This window comes from Mastigoproctus giganteus, chromosome 12, assembly GCF_048544385.1.
Source record: "Mastigoproctus giganteus isolate SK-2022 chromosome 12, ASM4854438v1, whole genome shotgun sequence".
Lineage (NCBI taxonomy): Eukaryota > Metazoa > Arthropoda > Arachnida > Uropygi > Thelyphonidae > Mastigoproctus > Mastigoproctus giganteus.
In genome coordinates this window covers 85,399,801-85,420,770 of record NC_143586.1, presented here as the reverse complement: position 1 = coordinate 85,420,770, position 20,970 = coordinate 85,399,801, and the positions used below count along the sequence as shown (strand labels likewise).

The following is a 20,970-nucleotide window of genomic DNA, read 5'->3' as shown; positions in this document are numbered from 1 at the left end:
ACAATTATTGGGCATATTAACCTCACACAACATAAATATTGGGCAAAAAGTAGGAATCTCACAGAGAACAACCATTAACTGAGAACAAATCACACGGTACCTAGCTATAGACTTACTACTCTTCTCTTCGATTTTCTGCTGTGTCAATAACAGCCCACCTGCTTATTTGTTACATTCTGTTTGCTGCTATTCAAAGCCGTACTCTTCAGCATGCCACCTAAGGAAACAGCTTCATGCAATGTACATCAAAAACAGTACGTAATTGGATTATCTGTAGAGGAATTTGCATTTTGTTTTTTTGTGATGTGTGTTCTTTAATAAAGAACTTTTCTAAGTCATCAAGTGTTTTAAAAAAATAAATTCAGATGCCCTTCCTGTAAAAGTGCTAACAAGGGAAGTGCAAATTTACAGTCTCCTTCTAGTCAGCATGAGCTGAGTTGTCAGGATACCACAACAGATGCTGATCTCCTTCACAACGCTGATCATCCTTCATCTCCCTCTATCAATTTACTACAGTCTTCTTAGCCCTTGAATCATACAAGAAGTCAACTAAAGATGCCTCCACCCAAACAGATGACTCTTCCTTCCTGTCTCCCTCTGCCTTCAACACCAGCAAACAATGATTGCTAATTTGCTTCCCTGGAACAAATTCTGAGGAAACAATTTAGAGAAAATGAAGATAATAAACATAATAAACAGCATCTTTTTCAAATAGAAGATCAGCAATGTAAATTCTATCACTTGCTTCTCGAACTGAAGGCTATGGTCGAAAGCCCTCTGATGCCTCGCCCTTCTATTCATCAGGCTTCTGCAGTTCCAGCCCTCAGTCCAGATGCTGAAGAATTTTTGCCAGAAATTTCTGACCCACCTAACACTGCATCGAGAACATCAGCAAATATTCTTGCACCCTTTCTATTTAAGTGTACCCCATCCCTGCAAAGGTTGATGACAGTGTACAGCAGATATCAAAAACAGCAGCGCAATCCCAAAATTCTAGTTTATCTCTTTCTCTTCGAGAACACAATCATACTCCCTCGCAAGGTGTTGTTGACACGTGCAGACAACTGATACCCACCACGATTAGCAATCAGCAGAAACCAAGTAGTTTGTATGTGCACTGTCAAAATGATCCTTCTGAGCTGACGTGCTTTCCCATAATAGCTTGCCTACAAATTCCCAAAGTTTTAAGTTTCTCCGCAGAAACAACAAATATGCTAGCATAATAGGAACAATAAATGAGCAGTCTTGTATTAAAATTAGAAATAGAAATAGTTCGATGCTTAGAAGTGGTAACATTTTTGTTAGCAGGCTAGACCCAAATACTACCTCCCAGCGGATGAATCAGCTACTATTAGAGCTAGAAATTGCAGGTAGAGCTTTCAATATAAAACTAAACATCTGACATATGCAGCCTTTAGAATTGAGCTAAAGAAGTGTGACCTACAACAATATCTAAATCCAGATATCCTGGCCAAATTCTCCTCGTCATGCTATTTTATGGAGCTATTGCCAAACAGTGGTTGAAAAGGTTCAGCATTAAGTATGGCATGTAGTCTACTACTCTTCTGACAATCTTGAGCTCCAGAAGGTCAGGACTTGGGCATTTCTTGTCCTTTAGTTTCAATACTGCTCGATGAAGTTCCTCCAGGATGAAGGGCTCTTCAGTTTCCTGTGTGGTGTAGCAATCATTGGAGGCACACTGTTGGGCTTGTATTGGTGTGAGGTCAGAGATTGGTGGCTGGAAAATGGTATTGAGTATATTATTAATTGACTGCTCCCAGGTAGTTGTTATTGTGCCTTGTGGTGAGAGTTGTTGTCAAAACCTCTCCCCTGGGAAGTTTATTGGTGGTAATTTTATATACCATCCCCAAGGGTCAGCATTCCCAGTTGATGCCACCAGATGTCCTTTTCCTTTGGCAGATTAGATCTGTATAAGCATTCCTGGCTATTCTATATTGCTGTCTCAAGACTTCCACCTCTGGCTGTGGCCATGATCTCCTTGCTCTTTGAAAAGCTTTCCTTTTACTATTTACCTCTCTGCAGAGACGCTGCAGCTCTGGGGACCACCAGGAAACAGTGCTTGGGGAGTGGATTTTTTCGTTTAAATGTTGTGGTACACTTCTTTGTAATGACTATGGTATCAATTCTCTCGTGCACTTGTGGATCCAGCAAGTTACGGTCCCCGCTGGGAGTTGCATGACAGATGTCCAGAGCTGCAATGAAGTTGTCTCAGTTAGCATTTTCTGTTTTAAATCTGTTCAGTGTAAGTTTGGGATTCAGTGGTTGCTCTGGATTCTAGACATTTGGAAGGTTATGGCCCGATGGTCCAAGGTGGTCCAGGCTTCCTGAACACGCCAACCATATGTCTGCTAGCCAGGGTGATATCAATATTTGATTCCCAGAGAGTGGATGAAAATGTTGGCAAATTGTGTGGCCTATTTAATATGGTAAGCTGTGAATTGGAGATAAACTCTTCCAATCGCTACCCATTGCAGGTGCCACTGTGATCATCAGACCCTGCAAACCAAGCAGGAAAGTGGCAGTTTACATCTGCTCCCACAATAATTTTCTCATTGGGAAAGAGGGCCGCTATGTTTTTAAGATACTTTATTGTTAGTAGAATATCCTCTCCAGGTCTGTTATATATAGAAACCACATAAAAAGGTTCCAAGGGGGCCTATGACATGCAGGCATACTGCCCAGGATGTGCAGAGACGTGATATTTGGTGGTGGTGAGTTCTGGGTTCCTGACTACAATTGCCATCCAAGGAGTTTCATTATCTGCATGGATTATTTTGTATACAAGTGGGTAACACCACACCTGCTTGGAATGAATATAAGGTTCTTGAAAGATCATGATGTCAATATTTTCCTCATTTGCAATTACTTTTAGCTGGTCTGGAACTGCCTTGGCCCGCTGCACATTAAGTTGGATGAATTTCATCAGTTGGGCGTTGAACTGTTTAAGCCATAGGCCCATAATCGGTTCTACTTTGTCGTGCTTGCTTTGTGCTTAGATAAACTGGACAACTATTGTCTCTTATTGGGTAATTATGAGAAAGTTTTGAGCTTTTGCAGTTTGCAAAGACAGGCTCGCTGGTTTTGTTGAGGCAGTCCTTATACTGATGTCCCTTCTGGGCATACTCAGCCTGAATGCAAGTGTGTGGTGTGGCCAAACCTGCAGCACTTGAAACACTTTGGGACAGCCATGTGCTCTTTAAAATGATGGCTGCCCCAGTCTATATATATATATATTCTGTCGATTTTTTATTGTATTCCAAGCTGGTGGGGGGTTAACTCCACCACCCAGTTGACATTATTATCTGACTTAGGCTTTTTATGAAATTTAGGCTTAATAAGCTCTTCTGGGGCCAAGTCAGGGTGAGGCGCTTGCAGGTTATGGTAGTATAGTTCCTCGGTGATTTGCATAGATGTGGAATCCTTGCTGACATCAAATGTGATTACTGAGGGGCCTGTTTTCTTCAGTTGTTCTGCAGTAAGGCCAAGTGTTGGGATGGCAGGATTTTTTATGATGTCTTCTATTTATTTTGATGTTTCAGTTTTGATCAGTACTCCAACATTTCAGGTCTTCCTGATCGATTTAATTCTTGTTGTTTTAAAGTGCTCCTTCAGTTTATTGATGACTATATTCTTGACTTCCTCACTAGAATTAATTTCTTCATTGTTAATAGGTTTTAGAGTAACTAAATTTTGGGTTTTTAGTAGTTTTTTTTCCTCTTGGTTGCTAGGCCAGAGGCCTCATCACTCGGCTTGGTAGTGCTGCTCAGTGCATCTGCGTACAAACAAGGGCACTGTTGCATTTTGTTTCCTCATACCTCCATATAAGCCTCTAATTTGGTCACTGCCTTCTCGCATTTAATGTGTGTATTCAGCAATAAGTATTCCATCTTTGACCAGATGGTAATTATCTTTCCTCTCAGGGCTGTAGTTATGTGATTACTGGAGTCAATCATAAGGTCCTCCAGTTTCCATTGGAAAGTTTTGACCGGTCCATGATAGGGTCAATAGGTGGTGTTCGATAGCATTGTAGCATTGTCATAAGGTGTATTTGGTTGCTCTTAAAGCACTGCAGGGTTGCTGCTTCTTGCAGTCTCAATGTCTTGCTTCCTGCCACTTTCTGGGTTATCGGTTTCTCATAATCGTGGCTCCTCAACAGACGAGTCCGCAGAAGTGAGAGAGATTAGGTCACTTGTTGTGCTATCTCTGTCTGTGTTGTTTTTCCCAGCACTTGGGATGCTGTTTTGCACTGGCTGCAGAAGAATCTAACTTTAGCTGTGGCAACAATCTTTGGAATCGATCTTCCAGAACAGCACTCCCCCGGGGTTATTTTTCTGGGGACATTACACATCAGAAAATTTTTTTTTTTCCACAGTAATCACAAGTTTGTTTGGTTGCATGCCCAGACATAATAATTATTAAAAGACGGAGAAATTGGTAATGAACAAATGTTTAAATAGCATTTCTGTTGTGGCAGAAGGCTTCTGCAAGGTTTTTTTTTTTTTTTTTATAAATTTACCGAGAATTCTATATATAGTTTCTAAAGTGTTCGACTGCCAGGCAATAAAATCACTTCTTACTGTATGAGGATGTAGTTTGTCATTCAGTTAAATTTAGCATAGCACGACTTTCCTTTCTTTTAAGTACCCCAGCGGGTAGTCGTTCTCCACTGCAGAGAGACAATGTAAACAGACCACCTGCAGGTTGACTTGATTAAAGGGAGGTGGCAATCTCTAAGATGATAATCAGCATAACCTTGTACTGGATAGCATTTTGCTGGCTATTATGCGATGAAGGGCTTGGCTGAACAAAACAAGATATGCAATTCAAGATTTTAAATTGAAAATAAGGTAGTGGTGTACACTGGCCCAGTTTTCTCCAAGACAGCAAATTTGGTGCATTTTTCTCCAAATGTAGAACTTCCATCCAAATCCAGAACTTTGGATAGCTGGATATATCATTCCAGTTAAGTCATATGCCAAATTCTTGGGGATAATATTTGAAAGTAAATTTGAGCATGTCTGTCAATTAAGAACAAAATGAGAAGAATGAACATTCAGTGTGAACTGTCTTCTACATCTTAATGCTCAGACTGTGTTCCTTTGTTTATTTTTATTTATTTTATTTTTTTATGAAAACCCCAAACACGAGAGGTATTAGAACCTATAGTACTTAGTAGTGCTTGGATTGGAGGTTGAGAAGACGAAAGAAGATATTTGTTGACATTAGACTTGAACTTCTGTAGACTGTAATTTTCAGGAAATAGGTATGAAGGAAGGTTGTTCCAGAAAACGGCAGATGAATGAATAAACGAGGAAGATGAAAAGTTGGTTCTGTGAGTTTGAAGTTGGACAGTAAATGGATGTTGGCTGGTGGCGGCACGTGTGTTCGAATGTTTTGAAAGAGAGAGCGGGAATCATAGAAGCCAATTCAGAGGAACAGTGCCCATGGAAGTATCTGTAGAAAAGGCATGCAGCAGAAACAGAACGTCTCTGAGACACCGAGTGGAGAGACTCTGTTATACAGGAATCATTAATTAACCTAACTGCCCTCTTCTGAATGAAGAAGCATTAGAGAGGTTTTTGGGACACTACCCCAGATGTGGGAACAGTATTCCATGGTAGGGCGGATTTGTGATTTGTACGGAGTGAACAGCTGTTTGGAAGAAAAGTAATGCCAAGAGCGAAAGAGAAAACCAAGTTTTTTAGATGCAGAGGAAGCAATATTTTTAATGTGCTTGTGCCAAGAGAGATTAGAAATCAGCGTAATCCCCAAAAGAGATATATCATTTTGCCTAGAAATCGGAGTGTCGCCAAATATAAGCATAGGAGCAGAAGAATCCTTTTTGCGGGATGTATGACAAGACTGAGTTTTAGAAGGATCGAAATCAACTAAGTTGTCTTTGCCCCACTGGAGAATTACCTGGAGATCGGCATTTAAGGAATTGGTAGCGGATATTCGAGAAGTTGAAGCTGATTGAGCAGAGCAAGGTTTCTCAAAATGGAAAGTGGAATGCAATGTGCTATCATTGGCAAAACTATGGATAGGATTTCCAGTCAATGGAAAACGGTCATTAATATACAAGAGGAAAAGAGTGGGGGAAAGAACTGAACCTTGGGGGACACTGGCATTAGTGGAGAAGTTAGAAGACAGAGAGACAGAAAACTGGATAACCAATTACAATTACGAAAACAAGCTTCCATCTTATGGCAAACCATAAGATGGAAGCTTGTTTAGAAGACTTTTATGCCAAACACGATTGAAAGCCTTTGAGATGTCAAGAGCAACTGCTTGTGTTTCACCAAACTTTTCCATTGAATTTGTCCATAAATTGGTAACATAAGCCAGAATATCACCAGTGGATCGACACTGACAGAATCCATACTGGCGATTGTTGATCAGACGGAAGGTTTCTAGGTAGTTTAAGAGTTGGCGGTTAATTGATTTCTCCATTACTTTAGAAAGAGTAGAATGATTGCAATGGGACGATAATTAGATGGGAGGGATTTGTCACCCATTTTAGGAACTCACTGGATGTGAACAAATTTCCAAGTAGAAGGAAAAACACCATTGGAATAAAAAAAGGTGGCAAAGGACAGGATTGAGTTCAGGAGCACAGGTTTTGAGAACAAGTGGAAAAATACCATCGGGACCTCGAGCTTTCTTAGCTTCAAGATTCATCAAAATCTTTCTGACGTCCTTTTGACGGAAGACCACAGGAGGCATTGAATGGAGCGTGTTGGGAATGGTGGGAGGTGTTTTACCAAGATCATTAATGCATGAGTTAGAAGGAAAATGGGATGCTAGGGTCAGCTTTATCCTTGGCTGAAGTGCCAACAGAACCATCTGTTTTTAACAGAGGTGGGAGCAGAGATGGGCAAAAGTTGTGGCCAGAATGCTCCTCTACCATTAGGGTAAGAAGCAAGTTTTCTAATCTTAGCCTGTTCAAAATTTAGTTCGGACTGGTTAATAACTGCTTTAGAATTGTGGCAAGCTTTGGTGTAGGCCGAAATTGAAACCGAAGAATTGGAAACAAGCCAATTACGAAATACAACGTTCTTCTCTTGAACAGCCTTAGCACATTTATTTGAAAACGAAGGTTTAGATAAAGGATGAGATTTAAAATTTGTGTATGGAATAGAGGATTCCATTCCTACAAGAATAATTTCACTGACACGATCTGAGCAAATGTTGACATCAGAAGTTTTGAAACAGTAATTTGACCAAGGAAAAGAAGAAAAGAAATCTTGCAGGTCATCCCATTTTGCATTCTTGTAATGCCAAACAATATGAGGTTGGGAAGAGCCATGAGATAAAGGCTCCATTGGAGAAGAGACAATCTCCAAGTTGTGATCTGAGGTGCCTAAAGGACCATTCACTTTGACCGTGTACTTAGAAGGGTTGCTTGTGAAAAAAAGTTCAAGCATGTTGGCTGTATGGTTAGGATTGTCCAGTATCCTTGTAGGTAAATGAACAATCTGTGCAAGGTCATTAGTAATTGCAAAAGTTTCAGCATCTCATCCAGCTGGCTCAGTTTAACTAGAAAACAGGAGCCAGCTGGAGTTGTGAACATTAAAATCCCCAAGGAAAATTACCTCACCGTTAGGAAAGTTGGACTGGAGAAAGTCAAGTTGCAAAGAGAGGAAGTCAAAGAGCTCCAAGTGATTAGTGGAGTTGGGAGAACGGTAGACACAACAGATGAATTTGAAACAATGAGGTAGAGAGATTTTAAGCCAGAGGAGATCGAAGAGAGGAGATTCCAAGTTGCCAAGTCTCTGACAGGGAATATCAGAACGGACATATGCACAAGTACCACCTTTGAGGCAAAAGGAATCATACAGCGAATAATTTGGGCATCTGAGATGAGCAATACTTGAATCAACCGATAACTGTGATTCTGTCAGAAAAAGTACATGGGGTTTGGCAGACTGCAAGTGGAAATGGACATCATTGAGATTAGAATTGAGACCACATATTTATGAAATGAACTAGGAAGTGTTTGGAAGGTTTAGATCTTTTCGCAGATGATCTTACTCTATTAGTTTGACAAATCATGGTGTATTCAATAGTAAGTATGCTGATCTCTTATTAAATCTAAATGATATTATGGAGCCCAAGTATATGCCTCTGCTGAGAAAGTGTCCTTCACTGGTTGGACTCCGTCCACCATTGTGCCACAGGTATTGCCACTTTTCTTCCTGTACATCTCTAGTTCCTAGCTTGTATGTTGAAGCCAATTCAGTATGCATACAAATTGAAATTCCTGTCCAGTCTTCCTACCTGGCTGCCTGTATTTGAACCACATTGGAAAAGCCTATATAATTCTTATTCAAGGATTAACCAACCTTTTTGGCATTTGAATTTGAGAATATATTAATATGCTTCAGTTGGCAACAGATCATGTTGAATGCTCCCTCTATCTCTCCTTAGAACATATGCTTTCCAATCATTGATCTTCTCTGTTGAGTTAAATGTCACTGCCTCACATTGTGTTTATCAGCAGTTCATGTGCTGCTATAAGTTTTTTTTTTTTTTTTTTTTTTTTTTCCTTTATCACTGAGAACCTTTCTGGATACCAACCCTTTCAGGAGTATATACAGTATGTAAATCTACATTTATAATTTGTCGTCTCTGTGGAGTACATCCACAGAGTATATACATACTCCCCAATAAGTTAGTTTTCCATTTCAATTGCCGTATTCAGCTACTTGCTACTGTTTATATTCCCAATTATCTAGACATTTCTATACATCTTGCTAAGGTTGTGATTCTACCATACTGGTTGTGTGCAGCTATGTGGCAGGAAGTTGTAGTCATTAAGTTCCAAAGTTAAGTCTCTCATGCCCTTGCTACATCATGCAGATTTCATTTATTGGATCACATCCCCAGATTGTGGTCTGTATTATATTGGTGAGTCAAATTGTAGGTTTTGCAATCGTATCTCAGAGATGATGGAGCTGTTCACCAGTCCAAATTTGCCCACTCTGCTTTTTCTGTGCAAAATTGGTATGAGCAGTGTGTCAATTATAACCCACATTCCAATGTTGAAATTTTGGACTACACACATGATTCACGTCATCTCTCTTGGTTGCAAGCACTCCATACAGCTGTGGTAGATTCCAATACTCAATCGTGGAACTCACATCTTATTATAGAAATAGTTCTAGTGCCACTGAGTCTGACATTTTTTCCTGTCTTCAATCACTCCGAAAGCTTCTTGGTGTATATTTGTTTTTATTGCTTTCATTATTTATCTGTATATTTTATTTCTATCAGTGTTCTAGCTACTATTCTTTATAAAGTTTCCATCATATACTCTATTTCCCACTATATTTTAATAAAGTGTTATTTCTTGCATTTCATTGGTGGTTTCAAGATTTATTTAAGTATGAAATTAAATGAGTTATTATTATAAGTCAAGAAACAAATATTTATTATTTTTTTGAAACTACTCATTAACCTGTTTTTCCTGCAAAAAAAAATATCAAATAATAATGGAGTTGATGAAATCTTTGTCATTGAAATTTATTTAAATTTTCACTGTCATATTATCCTTAAAATGGATGTAATATATGAAATGTCATAGCTTTAGCACATGAAATAGGAATAAACAAGATAACAAAAGCAGAGTGCAAGCATTTTAAGATATACATAGGAAGTGAAATTTAGTTTATTGATTTAAGTATGATGCTTTCCACAATAGGAACTTCTGTTCCATAATTATATGAATACTCAAAATTTAAATGTGCATATATATTTATAGATTTTATAATTTTTTCTGTGCATGTAAGACAGCTTCCTTTACAGCACTACAAGATCTTATATTTGAAGAGATTCCACTTGCAAGTCTGATTGTTGATTTAATAGTTCTAAGTATCCAAGAAGCATCACATCTGGGACGGCATGCCCAATTTGTTCTTTTGTTAGAAACATTTGTTGGCACTTTTCTCAACAGGTAATTAAAAGCTATAAAATATCAATGTAAGTTCTGTTACAGTTAAACTGTATTATTTACAAACAAGATTAGATCAGGTTATAGATCACTTATCAAACTTAGTTTTTACAACTTTTGACATCTCATTTTGTGATTTAAATCATCACTGGGTTGTCATGTGCTATACTGATAAACGACAGCAAGCACCAAAACTGGGGGGGTATGGCACCCATATTCCTAATAAGTATCATCATATTTCTAATTTGTGGTGGTAGACTTACAATTTGATAGATCAGTGCCTTTCATTAGACTTTGTTATAAAATATGTGCAAATCCTATTATAGTGGCAAATTCGTATTATTTACAGATATGCAATTTATTATGGAATCAATAGGTAATAATGTAACAGTATACTTATTACTTACAGTTAGGATTTATATATATTATAAAAGCCTGCATCTTTACTTTAAAAGAAAGTAAATATGAATTAATAGTGGTAAACTATTCTTACAAAAATAATCAAAATGAACTTGCATTACAATAAAATGCTACATTTTTTTTCAACATTTTCAGAAAAAGCTTATTTTGTCAGAAAGGTAGTATGTAAGCAGAGAAAGATCTTTTGACATTAGCATATATAATCAGACAGCATTGGTAGCAATGTTGGCAAAAGTGGAGACATATCAGAAGGAAGAACTGCCAGGGGCAAAGGTTGATGACGTTGTAAAGCAGATATCATCTTTTAAGGGCACAAAAGGTGATATCGTTGTATATTGGCATTAATGATATTAAGAGTAGGAGACTGGGAGAATTACTTAACAAGTACATGTCACTGTTGAAAAAAGCTGTGAATTAGGGTTGAATTTTAAAGTGTCTGCAATTCTGCCGAAACACGATAGGAGGGAGTATATCACCATGAGGTCCTTGGTAATCAATTCGGCCCTGGAGAAGATTGTGCAAGGCTCAAGGGATAGAATTTTTTTCAGCCTGATCTGTGCTTCTTAACAGGAGAGAGACTGCTTCTGCAGGGATGGGATACACTTAAATAGAAAGGGTGCAAGAATATTTGCTGATACTATCGAGACAATGTTAGGTGGGTCTGAAAACTACTAGCTTGGGGGAGGAATACACGGACTAATAGATTAACAGTAGTCGCTGGCAGAGGTGAAAGTGATTCTTGCACTGCTTCTATTGGAATGAGTAGCAGCCTGGAAAACAAGATGTAGGGGATTTCAGAGACTGCTGGGAGTCATTGTGGTACAAGTAAACACATGGGCTGTGTTAGGGTAGCTAAGAATAGGAAGAGGTGCATCTAAGCTTGTGTGTACACCAATACTAGGAGTTTGGTAAATAAATTTGATGAATTTGAGGTATTGCTCGAAACATCAAAGGCAGATATTGTTGGGATATCAGAGACGTGGTGTCACACAGATATAAGGAATGCAGAAATGGAATTTGGAAAGTACAATGTGTACAGGAACGATGGATAGGACAGGATAGGAAGGGAGAAGGGGTTATGCTATTAGTTAAGAAACACATAACATGGAAGTACAGCCAGTTGACATGGCTGGACAGTACAGTGTTGAGTCAGTTTGGTGTGACATAAGCACTGGGAAATCAAAATTGAGAGTAGGAGTGTGTTATAGGCCTAATGACTCTGATGAGTATAATGAACAACTGAACAGGGAAATAGTGGGCCAGTAAATCAGAGAGTCTTATAATGGGGGATTTTAATTTCCCGGATATCGACTGGAATTTTTGGGTTGGTCACTCACACACTAGCAAGGCTTTTGTGGATTTATTGGATGATTGTTTTCTATAGCAGCATGTTCGGGAAGCAACTAGAGGGAATAATACTCTTGATCTGATTATTAGTAGTGATTCTTCATGCATTAAGGAACCACTAGGCGGCAGTGATCAAAGTGTGCTGAAGTGGCATTTACTCAAAGAGGTAACTACCATCAGGGGTAAAGAGAAGGATTTATGCTTTGTAAAGGGCGACTAGGGATTTTTTAGACAGTATTTAAATTCTATATGGTGGGATTAACTGATGATGTTACCAACAGAAAATTCAAAAAGGGAAGCATTCAAAGAATTAATCTTGGAAGCTACTAGGCTTTTCATACCAGCTAAGAAATATTGTTCTAGGTTTAGGCTTAAACGGATGTCAGATGAACTAATGAGACATGTGGCAGAGAAGAAAAATGCATGGATACATATAAATTAATGGGTGACAGGGAAGCCTATGATAGATATAAGCTGGTCTGTAACCAAGTCACAAAGGAGGTTAGGCAGGCAAAGGGAGATTACGAGAAATCTTTGGCAAAGGTATTCAAAGAAAAACAGTTAGAGGCCTGACGTAGCCCAGTGGTCAGGAGCGAGAGTGCATAGCACGCGTTCCTTGAGTGGACCGGGGTTCAAGCCCATGACTACTAAATATGATAAATATTTGTATTGACGATTTATTGTAAACTCTACTGACTTGGTTGTCGTGCCGGAGTATAAACAGAAAATTTTTTTTTTTTTTTTAGAGTTCTTTACTTATGTAAACTCTAGAAGGAAGGGGATGAATCAGATTGGTACATTGGATATTGATGGTTCAATTGTGGATGATCCTGCTCAGGTAGCTAACAAAACTAAATGAGTATTTTGCATCTACATTCACACATTCAGGGAGAGGAATGCCAGAGTTGAATTAAACTCTGCAGTGACTAGATGATTTTGCAATAACTGAGAGCAAAGTGGAGGGGAAATTGTTGAAGGTAAATATAAGAAAGGCACCTGAGGTGGATGGGATCTATCCAGTTATATTAAAGGAGACAAAAAAAAGGAAGTAAGAAAACCCTTAGCCATAATTATAAGAGCTTCCTTGGACTCAGGGGTGGTACCCATGGACTGGAGTTGTGTAAATGTCACCCAAATTCACAAAGGAGGAACAAAGGGTGACACAAGTAATTACAGACCTGTTAGTTTAATTTCTGTTCCAGGGAAATTAATGGAGACACTGGTTAAAGGAGCACTGCAGGATCATCTAGACAAGACTTCATTTATAGCTCAGACATAGCATGGTTTTGTTAAAGGGAAGTCTTGTCTGACCAATTTGATTGGATATTGTATTGTGGTCTCAAAGGAACTGAATGCAGGGCTTAGAAAGACTTTTGATACTCTTGTATCAAATGTATCCATTGAACATAATGTTGCAGAAAATATTAAGTATGATAAAACTATTGATGATTTTGTTCGGCAAAAGCGAGAAAATGTTTAATTAAAATAATACAACTTCATTGCATATTTTTATTTATGTTATAATGTTAAAATTACTGTACAGTATATTATATTTCGAAATATTTTGTTTTTATTTTCTATGATTCTTTGATTTTATTCTAAATATATAAACATAAACTATCTGTGATATATTTTTTTTCTTTTAGTTATATTAGTTATACTTGTGGGTTGTTATTTAATTATACTTGTGGATTGGTCATTCACACACTAGCAAGGCATTTGTGGATTCATTGGATGATTGTTTTCTACAGCAGCATGTTAGAGAGGCAATCAGAGGGAGTAACACTCTTGATCTGATGGTCAAGATATCAAAGGCAAATATTGTTGGGATATCAGAGACATGGTGTCACACAGATATAAGGAATGCAAAATTGGAATTTGAGGAGTAGTAGTAGCAGCAGCAGTAATGGAAGCTTGTGATGTAAGAAAGCAGGTGTATGAGCTTATGTAGCATCAGCCAAAAAAAAAAGAAAAACCAATTTCACACATTCATTCCCTCTAAAAGTTTGTCCAGTTTCTTGAATTCATTTAAGCTATCAACTTCCACAACAACAGATGGAAGTTTGTTCCAGCAATTAACCACCCGCAGGCTAAAGGCAAATCTACGCACATTTATTCTACAACTGTCTTTCCTCAGTTTGAATTTATGCCCCGTCAGGTTCGTAATCTGAGAAGCGGAAGAATCCCATCAGAATTCAGCGTGCTCAACCCATTCAAGGCTTTATATACCTCAATCAGATCACCTCGCAAGTGCCTAGTATCCATCTGCTTCAATTTGCAGAACTGAAGGTGTATAAGGCCTTGAATGGATTGAGTGGTCTCAGTGCTGATCAGATTCTTCCTCTTGCTCAGATTACAAACCTGAGTTAAGACCATAAGAGTTCCACTCACCAATCTTGTTGCTCTTCTCTACACGCTCAAGCAACTCTACATCCTTTCTAAAATGAAGCCTCCAGACCTGTACACAGTACTCAAGCTGTAGCCTGACCATTGCCTTACAAAGGGATAATCACCTCCTTTTCCCTGCTAGCAAAATTCCTGTATATTATTGACAATACCCCATGACCTGCTCTGGCAGCCTGTCTGCATTGCTCAGAAAACTTTATATATATGACTGCACAATTACTCCCAGATCTCTTTCATTTTCTACCACCCCAAATGTAATATCACACAGTTGGTATGTTTCTCTTGGGGTATTTTTACTGATATGCAGTACTTTGCATTTGTCAATGTTAATCTTCAGTTGCTACTTCTCAGTACAGTGTGTACAGAAAGTATAGGCAGGATAGGAAGTGAGAAGGGGTTATGCTGTTAGTTAACAAACATAAAATCTAAGGAAGTGCATCCAGTTGACATAGATGGACAGAGCAATGTTGACTTAGTGTGGTGTGATATAAGCATTGGGAAAGCAAAAATGAGGGTAGGAGTTTGTTATAGGCCTAATGACTCTGATGAATACAATGAACAATTATGCAGAGAAATAGAGTGGGCCCGTAAATCAGTTTCTTACAATTGGAGATTTTAACTTTCCAGATATTGACTGGAACTTGTGAGTTGTTTATTCGCACACTAGTAAGGTGTTTGTGGATTTATTGGATGATTGTTTCCTATAGCAGCATGTTAGAGAGTCAACCATAGGGAGTAACACTCTTGATCTGATTATCAGCAGTGATTATTCATGCATTACAAATTTACAGATAAAGGAACCACTAGCTGGCAGTGATCATAGTGCACTGATGTGGGAATTACTTAAAGATGTTACTAACAACAGGGGTAAAGGGAAGGGTTTTTGCTTTCATAAAGGTGACTACAGTGCTCTCAGAGATTTTTTAAATTCTATACAGTGGTATCAACTGATGTTCTAGGTTTAGGCCCAAATGGATGTCAGATGAACTAATGAGACTCGTGGCAGGGAAGAAAAATGCATGGGATGCATACAAATTATCAGGCGACACAGAAGCCAATGGTAGATATAAGATAGTCTGTGATCAAGTCACAAAAGAGGTTAGGCAAGCGAAGGCAGATTATGAGAAATCTTTGGCAAAGAATGCAAAGAAAAACAGCAAAGACTTCTTTACTTATATAAACTCTAAAAGGAAGTGAAGGAAACAGATTGGTCCACTTGATATGAATGGTGTGACTATAGATGATCATTCTCAGGTAGCTGCCAAACTAAATGAGTATTTTGCATCTACATTCACAAAAGATGAGTTATTCAAGAAGGCCAGATGTTTATTAAACTCTAACAGGGAGTTAAATGATTTTGTAATAACTGAGAGGAATGTGGAGGAGAAATTGTTGAAGTTAAACATAAGAAAGGCACCTGCTGTGGATGAGATCTATTCAGTTATATTAAAGGAGGCAGCAAAGCAAGTAAGCAAACTCTTAGCCATAATTATGAGTGCATCCTTGGACTCAGGGGAAGTCCCCACGGACTAGAGATGTGCAAATGTATCTCCAATTCACAAAGGGGGAACAAAGGGTGACACAAGTAATTGCAGATCTGTTAGTTTGACTTTTGTTTCAAGGAAAATAATGGAGTCACTTGTTAAAGAAGCACTGCACGATCATTCAGACACAGCATGGGTTTGTTAAGGGGAAGTCTTGTCTGAAAAATTTGATTGGATACTATGACGTGGTCACAAAATAACTGGATGCAAAAAATAATTTTGATATCATATACTTGGATTTTAGGAAAGCTTTTGACACTGTTGCACATGGAAGACTACTGTACAAATTGGAGCAGAATGGTATTAAGGGTAAGTTGCTACAATGGATAAAAGAATGGTTGAGTGAGAGAAGACAGAGGGTGGTAATCAATGGGTGCTGCTCTTCACGGACTAATGTTATTAGTGGAGTTCCACAGGGTTTGGTATTGGGTCCACTGTTTTGTATATTTATTAATGATATTGATGAAGGTATATCAGGCTGTGTTGAAGTTTGCAGATGATACAAATGTTGTCAGGGTTGTTAATGACAGTAATGGCAGTGTGCTACTGCAACATGATCTAGAAAATTTGGGATGATGGGCTGAGAAGTGGCAACTGAAGTTTAACATTGATAAATGCAGAATACTGCATATGAGTAGCAGTAACCAGTGATGTATTCAGGCCGGAACACACCGGAACAACGTTCTGGTACTTTTTTTTTCTAAATGTCATAATAGAAAATCATTAAATTTATACACCTAATATTATGACATAATGGCATAATCAAAGGGGAGGGAGAAATATTAATTTAACCATTGCTACTAAAAATATATATTAATAGTAATCTTTAAAATTAATGGATTTCTTTAAAAGTTTATTTAAAAACAAAAATATAAATTTCGCAATGCAACTTGAACATTTCTTACTAAAGTACAATGTGTTAGATAAAGTGATCTAACGAATGAGATATATACTGTGGTGTGTGCAAACGCTGCATTTTTATTTGCCATGAGCTGAACACTATAACTGGTTGTTCTATGAACCATGAGTCTGAAGTCTGATTCAGTTACTGTACAGTCAGTGTTCTGTTATCATATAGTCTTCTGGAGAACAAGCATTCCGGTACTATTTTTTTTAGCAATACACCTGTGACAGTAACTCCAGATATACCAACTGCATGGTGTTACACTCAGGGTAGTGGAGAATGAAAGACATCTAGGGGTAACTGTGCAGTCAGATATGAAGTTTTCTGAGCTGTGCAGACAGGCTGCCAGAGTAGATCATGGGGTCTTGTCAATGATATACAGGAATTTTGCTAGGAGGGATAAGGAGGTGATTATCCTCTTGTATGAGGCAATGGTCAGGCCACACCTTGAAGTCTGCATACAGGTCTTGAAGCCTTATTTTAGGAAGGATGTAGTGTTGCTGGAATGAGTACAGAGAAGGGCAACAAGACTGGTGAGTGGAACAAAGGGATGCTATTACGAAGAATGGCTTAAGTTCTGCATTGCAGTGTCTGGAGATTAGGCACCTGCGAGGTGATCTGATTGAGGTGTATAAGGCCTTGAATGGATTGAGTGGTCTCAGTGCTGATCAGATTCTTCCTCTTGCTCAGATTACAAACCTGAGTTAAGACCATTGTCAAATAGATGTGCGGAAATTTGCCTTTAGCCAGCGGGTAGTTGATTGATGGAAGAAACTTCCATCTGTCGTTGTGGAAGTTGATAGGTTAAATAAATTCAAGGAAGAACTGGACAAACCTTTGGAGCAAATGGATGGGCGAAATGGGAAGTTTTTTTTTTTTTTTTTTTTTTTTTTTTGACTGATACTGTATAAGCTTGCTTTCTTGCATCATATGCCTCTACTAATGCTAATATCTATTTTCTTCACAGTTTATATAGAAACAAAGTCTCTAGATATTAACGAATATTTGTAAGTTTCCTTCTTTCTCTTTGATATTTTTATTTTATTGTATTCATTGTATTATTTAAATTATTTTATTAATAAATATATGCAAATCATAGATTGTTGCAATAGTAATTTTATAAATTTATGAAGACTGACCACCTGCATGTAATGGGGATGTACTTATATTACTTTTGCCCCAGGTCTCCCAGATTGCCTTTTTCTGTCTCTGTTAAAAAATACACACAATATGTGAGGTATGATCAAAAACTTCAGGGGCTGAAGTAATATTTGGTAGATGATGAAGCTTATCAACTTTGTAGTTCCTCTGTTCCTTTCTGAATAATATCCTCAGTTGTTGCAAACCTGGCTCTTTCAAGAGGGATTTAAGCTTGGCAACAAAAAATCAGCAGGGAGCTAAATTTGGTGAGCAGGGTGGAGGGGACCATAATGATGGAATGCTTCAAAAGAAATTCATGATTGGAAAGTGTTGGGTGTGCAGAGATATTAGCATGATGCAAATGCCAATTCCTCAAGCCCCACTTTTCTAGTTTTTTCTTAGAATAGTATTGTGGTTTTACTGTAGAGCTGTTTTGTAGTATTATGGTTCAAATTCTTAATAAGTAGTGCCTCGTGAGGCACTACTTATTAAGCTTGATTGAGCTTGATTTGGCTCAATCAAGAGCCAAACAAAGTGTGGGTCAGCAGCAACAGAATGTTGAAAAATATCTAGATGTACAAGAACTTTCTGCTCTCTGTAATCATCAGTGAGAATGAGGCACAACCCTCAGCAAAGTGTATTGCATTCTCAAATATTCTGTTAAAATTGAGTGACATGTCCCTTAAGAAATGCCAATTTCTCTAGCAACTTCTGCATAGATAATTAAAATATAGATCATTCCTGATTCTTGCTGTGCGTATTGCACTTGGAATAACACTAACTCTTGTTTCAATATACCTCCCACCAAATATATTTTTCATGCTAAAAGAACTAGAAAATCTTATAGCACAATTGCCAGCACCTTTCTGTCTTTTTAGAGATTTCAATGGGCATCACCCATTGTGGGGATCTTCATGCATGGATAAAAGAGGACATCAGATAGAGACATTACTGAATCAACAGCAGTTAACCTTACTAAATGCTGGCCATCACACTTATGTCCATGTACCCACAGGCTTTACTTCAACAATTGATCCATCAATTTGTTCTCCCATACTGTTCCCCAGTATGGAGTGGTCAACCTTATATAATCCACACAACAGCGATCATTTTCCAATTATATGTAAAGTACAAACAAAACAATCCCACTGTCCAGATTACAGAGTAAAATGGAAATTCACAAAAGCAAATTGGACAAAATATTCAGTCTGTGTTTATTTTGATGATCAATTTATTAAATCACAACCAATAGATGAAGTCACCAAGAACATCACCACACAAATTTGGCAGCAGCTTCTGAGGCAATTCCTAAATCCTCTGCAAACCAAAAAAGACATGCAAAACACTGATGGAGTGAGGCCTGTAATAGTGCAAAACAAGAAAAAAATAAAGCTTGGAACCTATTTCGTAGGTTTCCTGCAACAGCCAACCTCATTTTATATAAAAAAAAAAAAAGGAAAGCGCACGACAAATCAGAAGACAAGCCAAAAAAGAATCCTGGATAAGATTTGCCAGTACCATCATGAAGGACACCAGCAGTCGGCTAATATGGAAGAAAATCCAACAATTAAATAATAAGTGCATTCCTTTTTCTGCTCCAATCTTGATTAAGAATGGATGAGAACTGTCTTCCCCAAAGGAAATAGACGATTTCCTTGGAGAGACTTTCAGTCAAATATCATCAGCATCTGCATATGACAATTCTTTCCTAAAAATCAAAACCTCTGCAGAAAAATATAAATTAAATTTCAACATCACCCAATCCCTTCGTTATAATCAGCCATTGATCCTAGCTAAACTCCAAGAAACTCTGAACAGATCAACAAACAGCACAGCAGGACCGAACGGAATCTACTATATAATGCTTAAACATTTAAATAATACAGCTTTAAGATTATTACTAGTGTTCTACAACCGGATATTTCTTGAATGTGTTTATCCTTCCTCATGGCATCATTCTGTAATTTTTGCCTTTCCAAAACCAGGAAAGGATCAGTCGCTTCCACAAAAATACCGACCAATTTCACTAACCATGTGTTTAAGTAAAACCCTATAAAAAAATGATACATAGGAGATTAAAATTGATCCTAGAAAGCAAAATGCTGCTAAATATCAGCCAATATGGTTTCTGACAAAATAGATCCTGCTTGGAACTAACATTCGCAATGCATATGTTAAAAATGAACATCTGGTAATGGCGAGTCTAGATATTGAAAATTCATTCGATACCACATGGAGGTATGGCATTCTTCGAGAGCTGTATGCTCTAGGGTTGAGAGGACACATACCTCAATTCATCCAGAACTTTCTTAAGTGCAGAACCTTTCAAGTTCGTCACCAGAATGTACTTTCACAATATTTTATTCAAGAAGAAGGGGTGCCCCAAGGGTCCATACTTAGTCCTACCCTCTTTGCAATTAGGCTAAACAACACCATGACGCAGAATATTCCCAAAACCGTAGAAATATATATGTATGCCGACGATCTTGCTATATCATGCCATTCAACAACCATTAACAGCATAGAGAGACAGTTACAACTTTTCATAAATAAGTTAGAGACATGGACTGTACAAAATGGTTATCGCCTGTCAAAGCAAAAGACAATTGCAGTTCATTTCTGTAAAATCTGCAGATTACATCCAGAGCCTGAACTTAAATTAAAAAACCAACCAATCCCTCTTGCCAGCAATATCTGCTTTTTAGGTTTAATATTATATACTAAACTTAATTTTGCCACACACACACAACTTATCTCAGAACTCTCTGCTTGAAAAAACTCAATATACTCAGAGCCATTTCTGCCATGGCATGGGGTTCAGATAGATACTCTCCTGCATTTGTATCGTTCACTCATCAGGTAACGTCTAGATTATGGTTCAATAGTATATGACTCTGCTAGGAAAACTGTACTTACAAGACTGAATACCATACAACACAGTGCTCTTCACACTGCTCTTGGAGCTTTTCAAACATCCCCGGTCCAAAGCCTCTATATAGAGGCAAACGAACCACCACTCCTCCTCAGAAGGAAAATATTACTGCTCACCTATGTAGCCAGGGTTAAAAGCCTTTCAGATCATCCAAATCAACTGCTACTTTTCAATCCTGAAAGGATAACATTCTATAACAATAAACCCACTGAAAATAGACCAACTGGTATTAGACTACAAGAGTTGATGCATTGCTGGAATGTTCATTTTGAAAACAACCTGAAAGAAATCGAAATACCTGATCTGT

General features: G+C 38.0%; 1 protein-coding gene across 6 annotated transcripts in view; it reads left to right on the top strand.

The window, feature by feature from the left end:
* The window catches only part of LOC150077241 (sorting nexin-19-like), a 266,545-nt gene that overhangs the window by 155,639 nt on the left and 89,936 nt on the right, over positions 1 to 20,970 (top strand). For 5 of the 6 annotated variants that reach the window (XM_090386300.1, XM_090386297.1, XM_090386298.1 and 2 more), the window contains one exon: positions 9,826 to 9,973. The exons of the other annotated variant lie outside the window; for it this stretch is intronic. In XM_090386300.1, the coding sequence (XP_090242426.1) occupies positions 9,826 to 9,973 (148 nt within the window). The remainder of the gene's footprint in view (positions 1 to 9,825; positions 9,974 to 20,970) is intronic. 6 annotated transcript variants of the gene reach the window in all.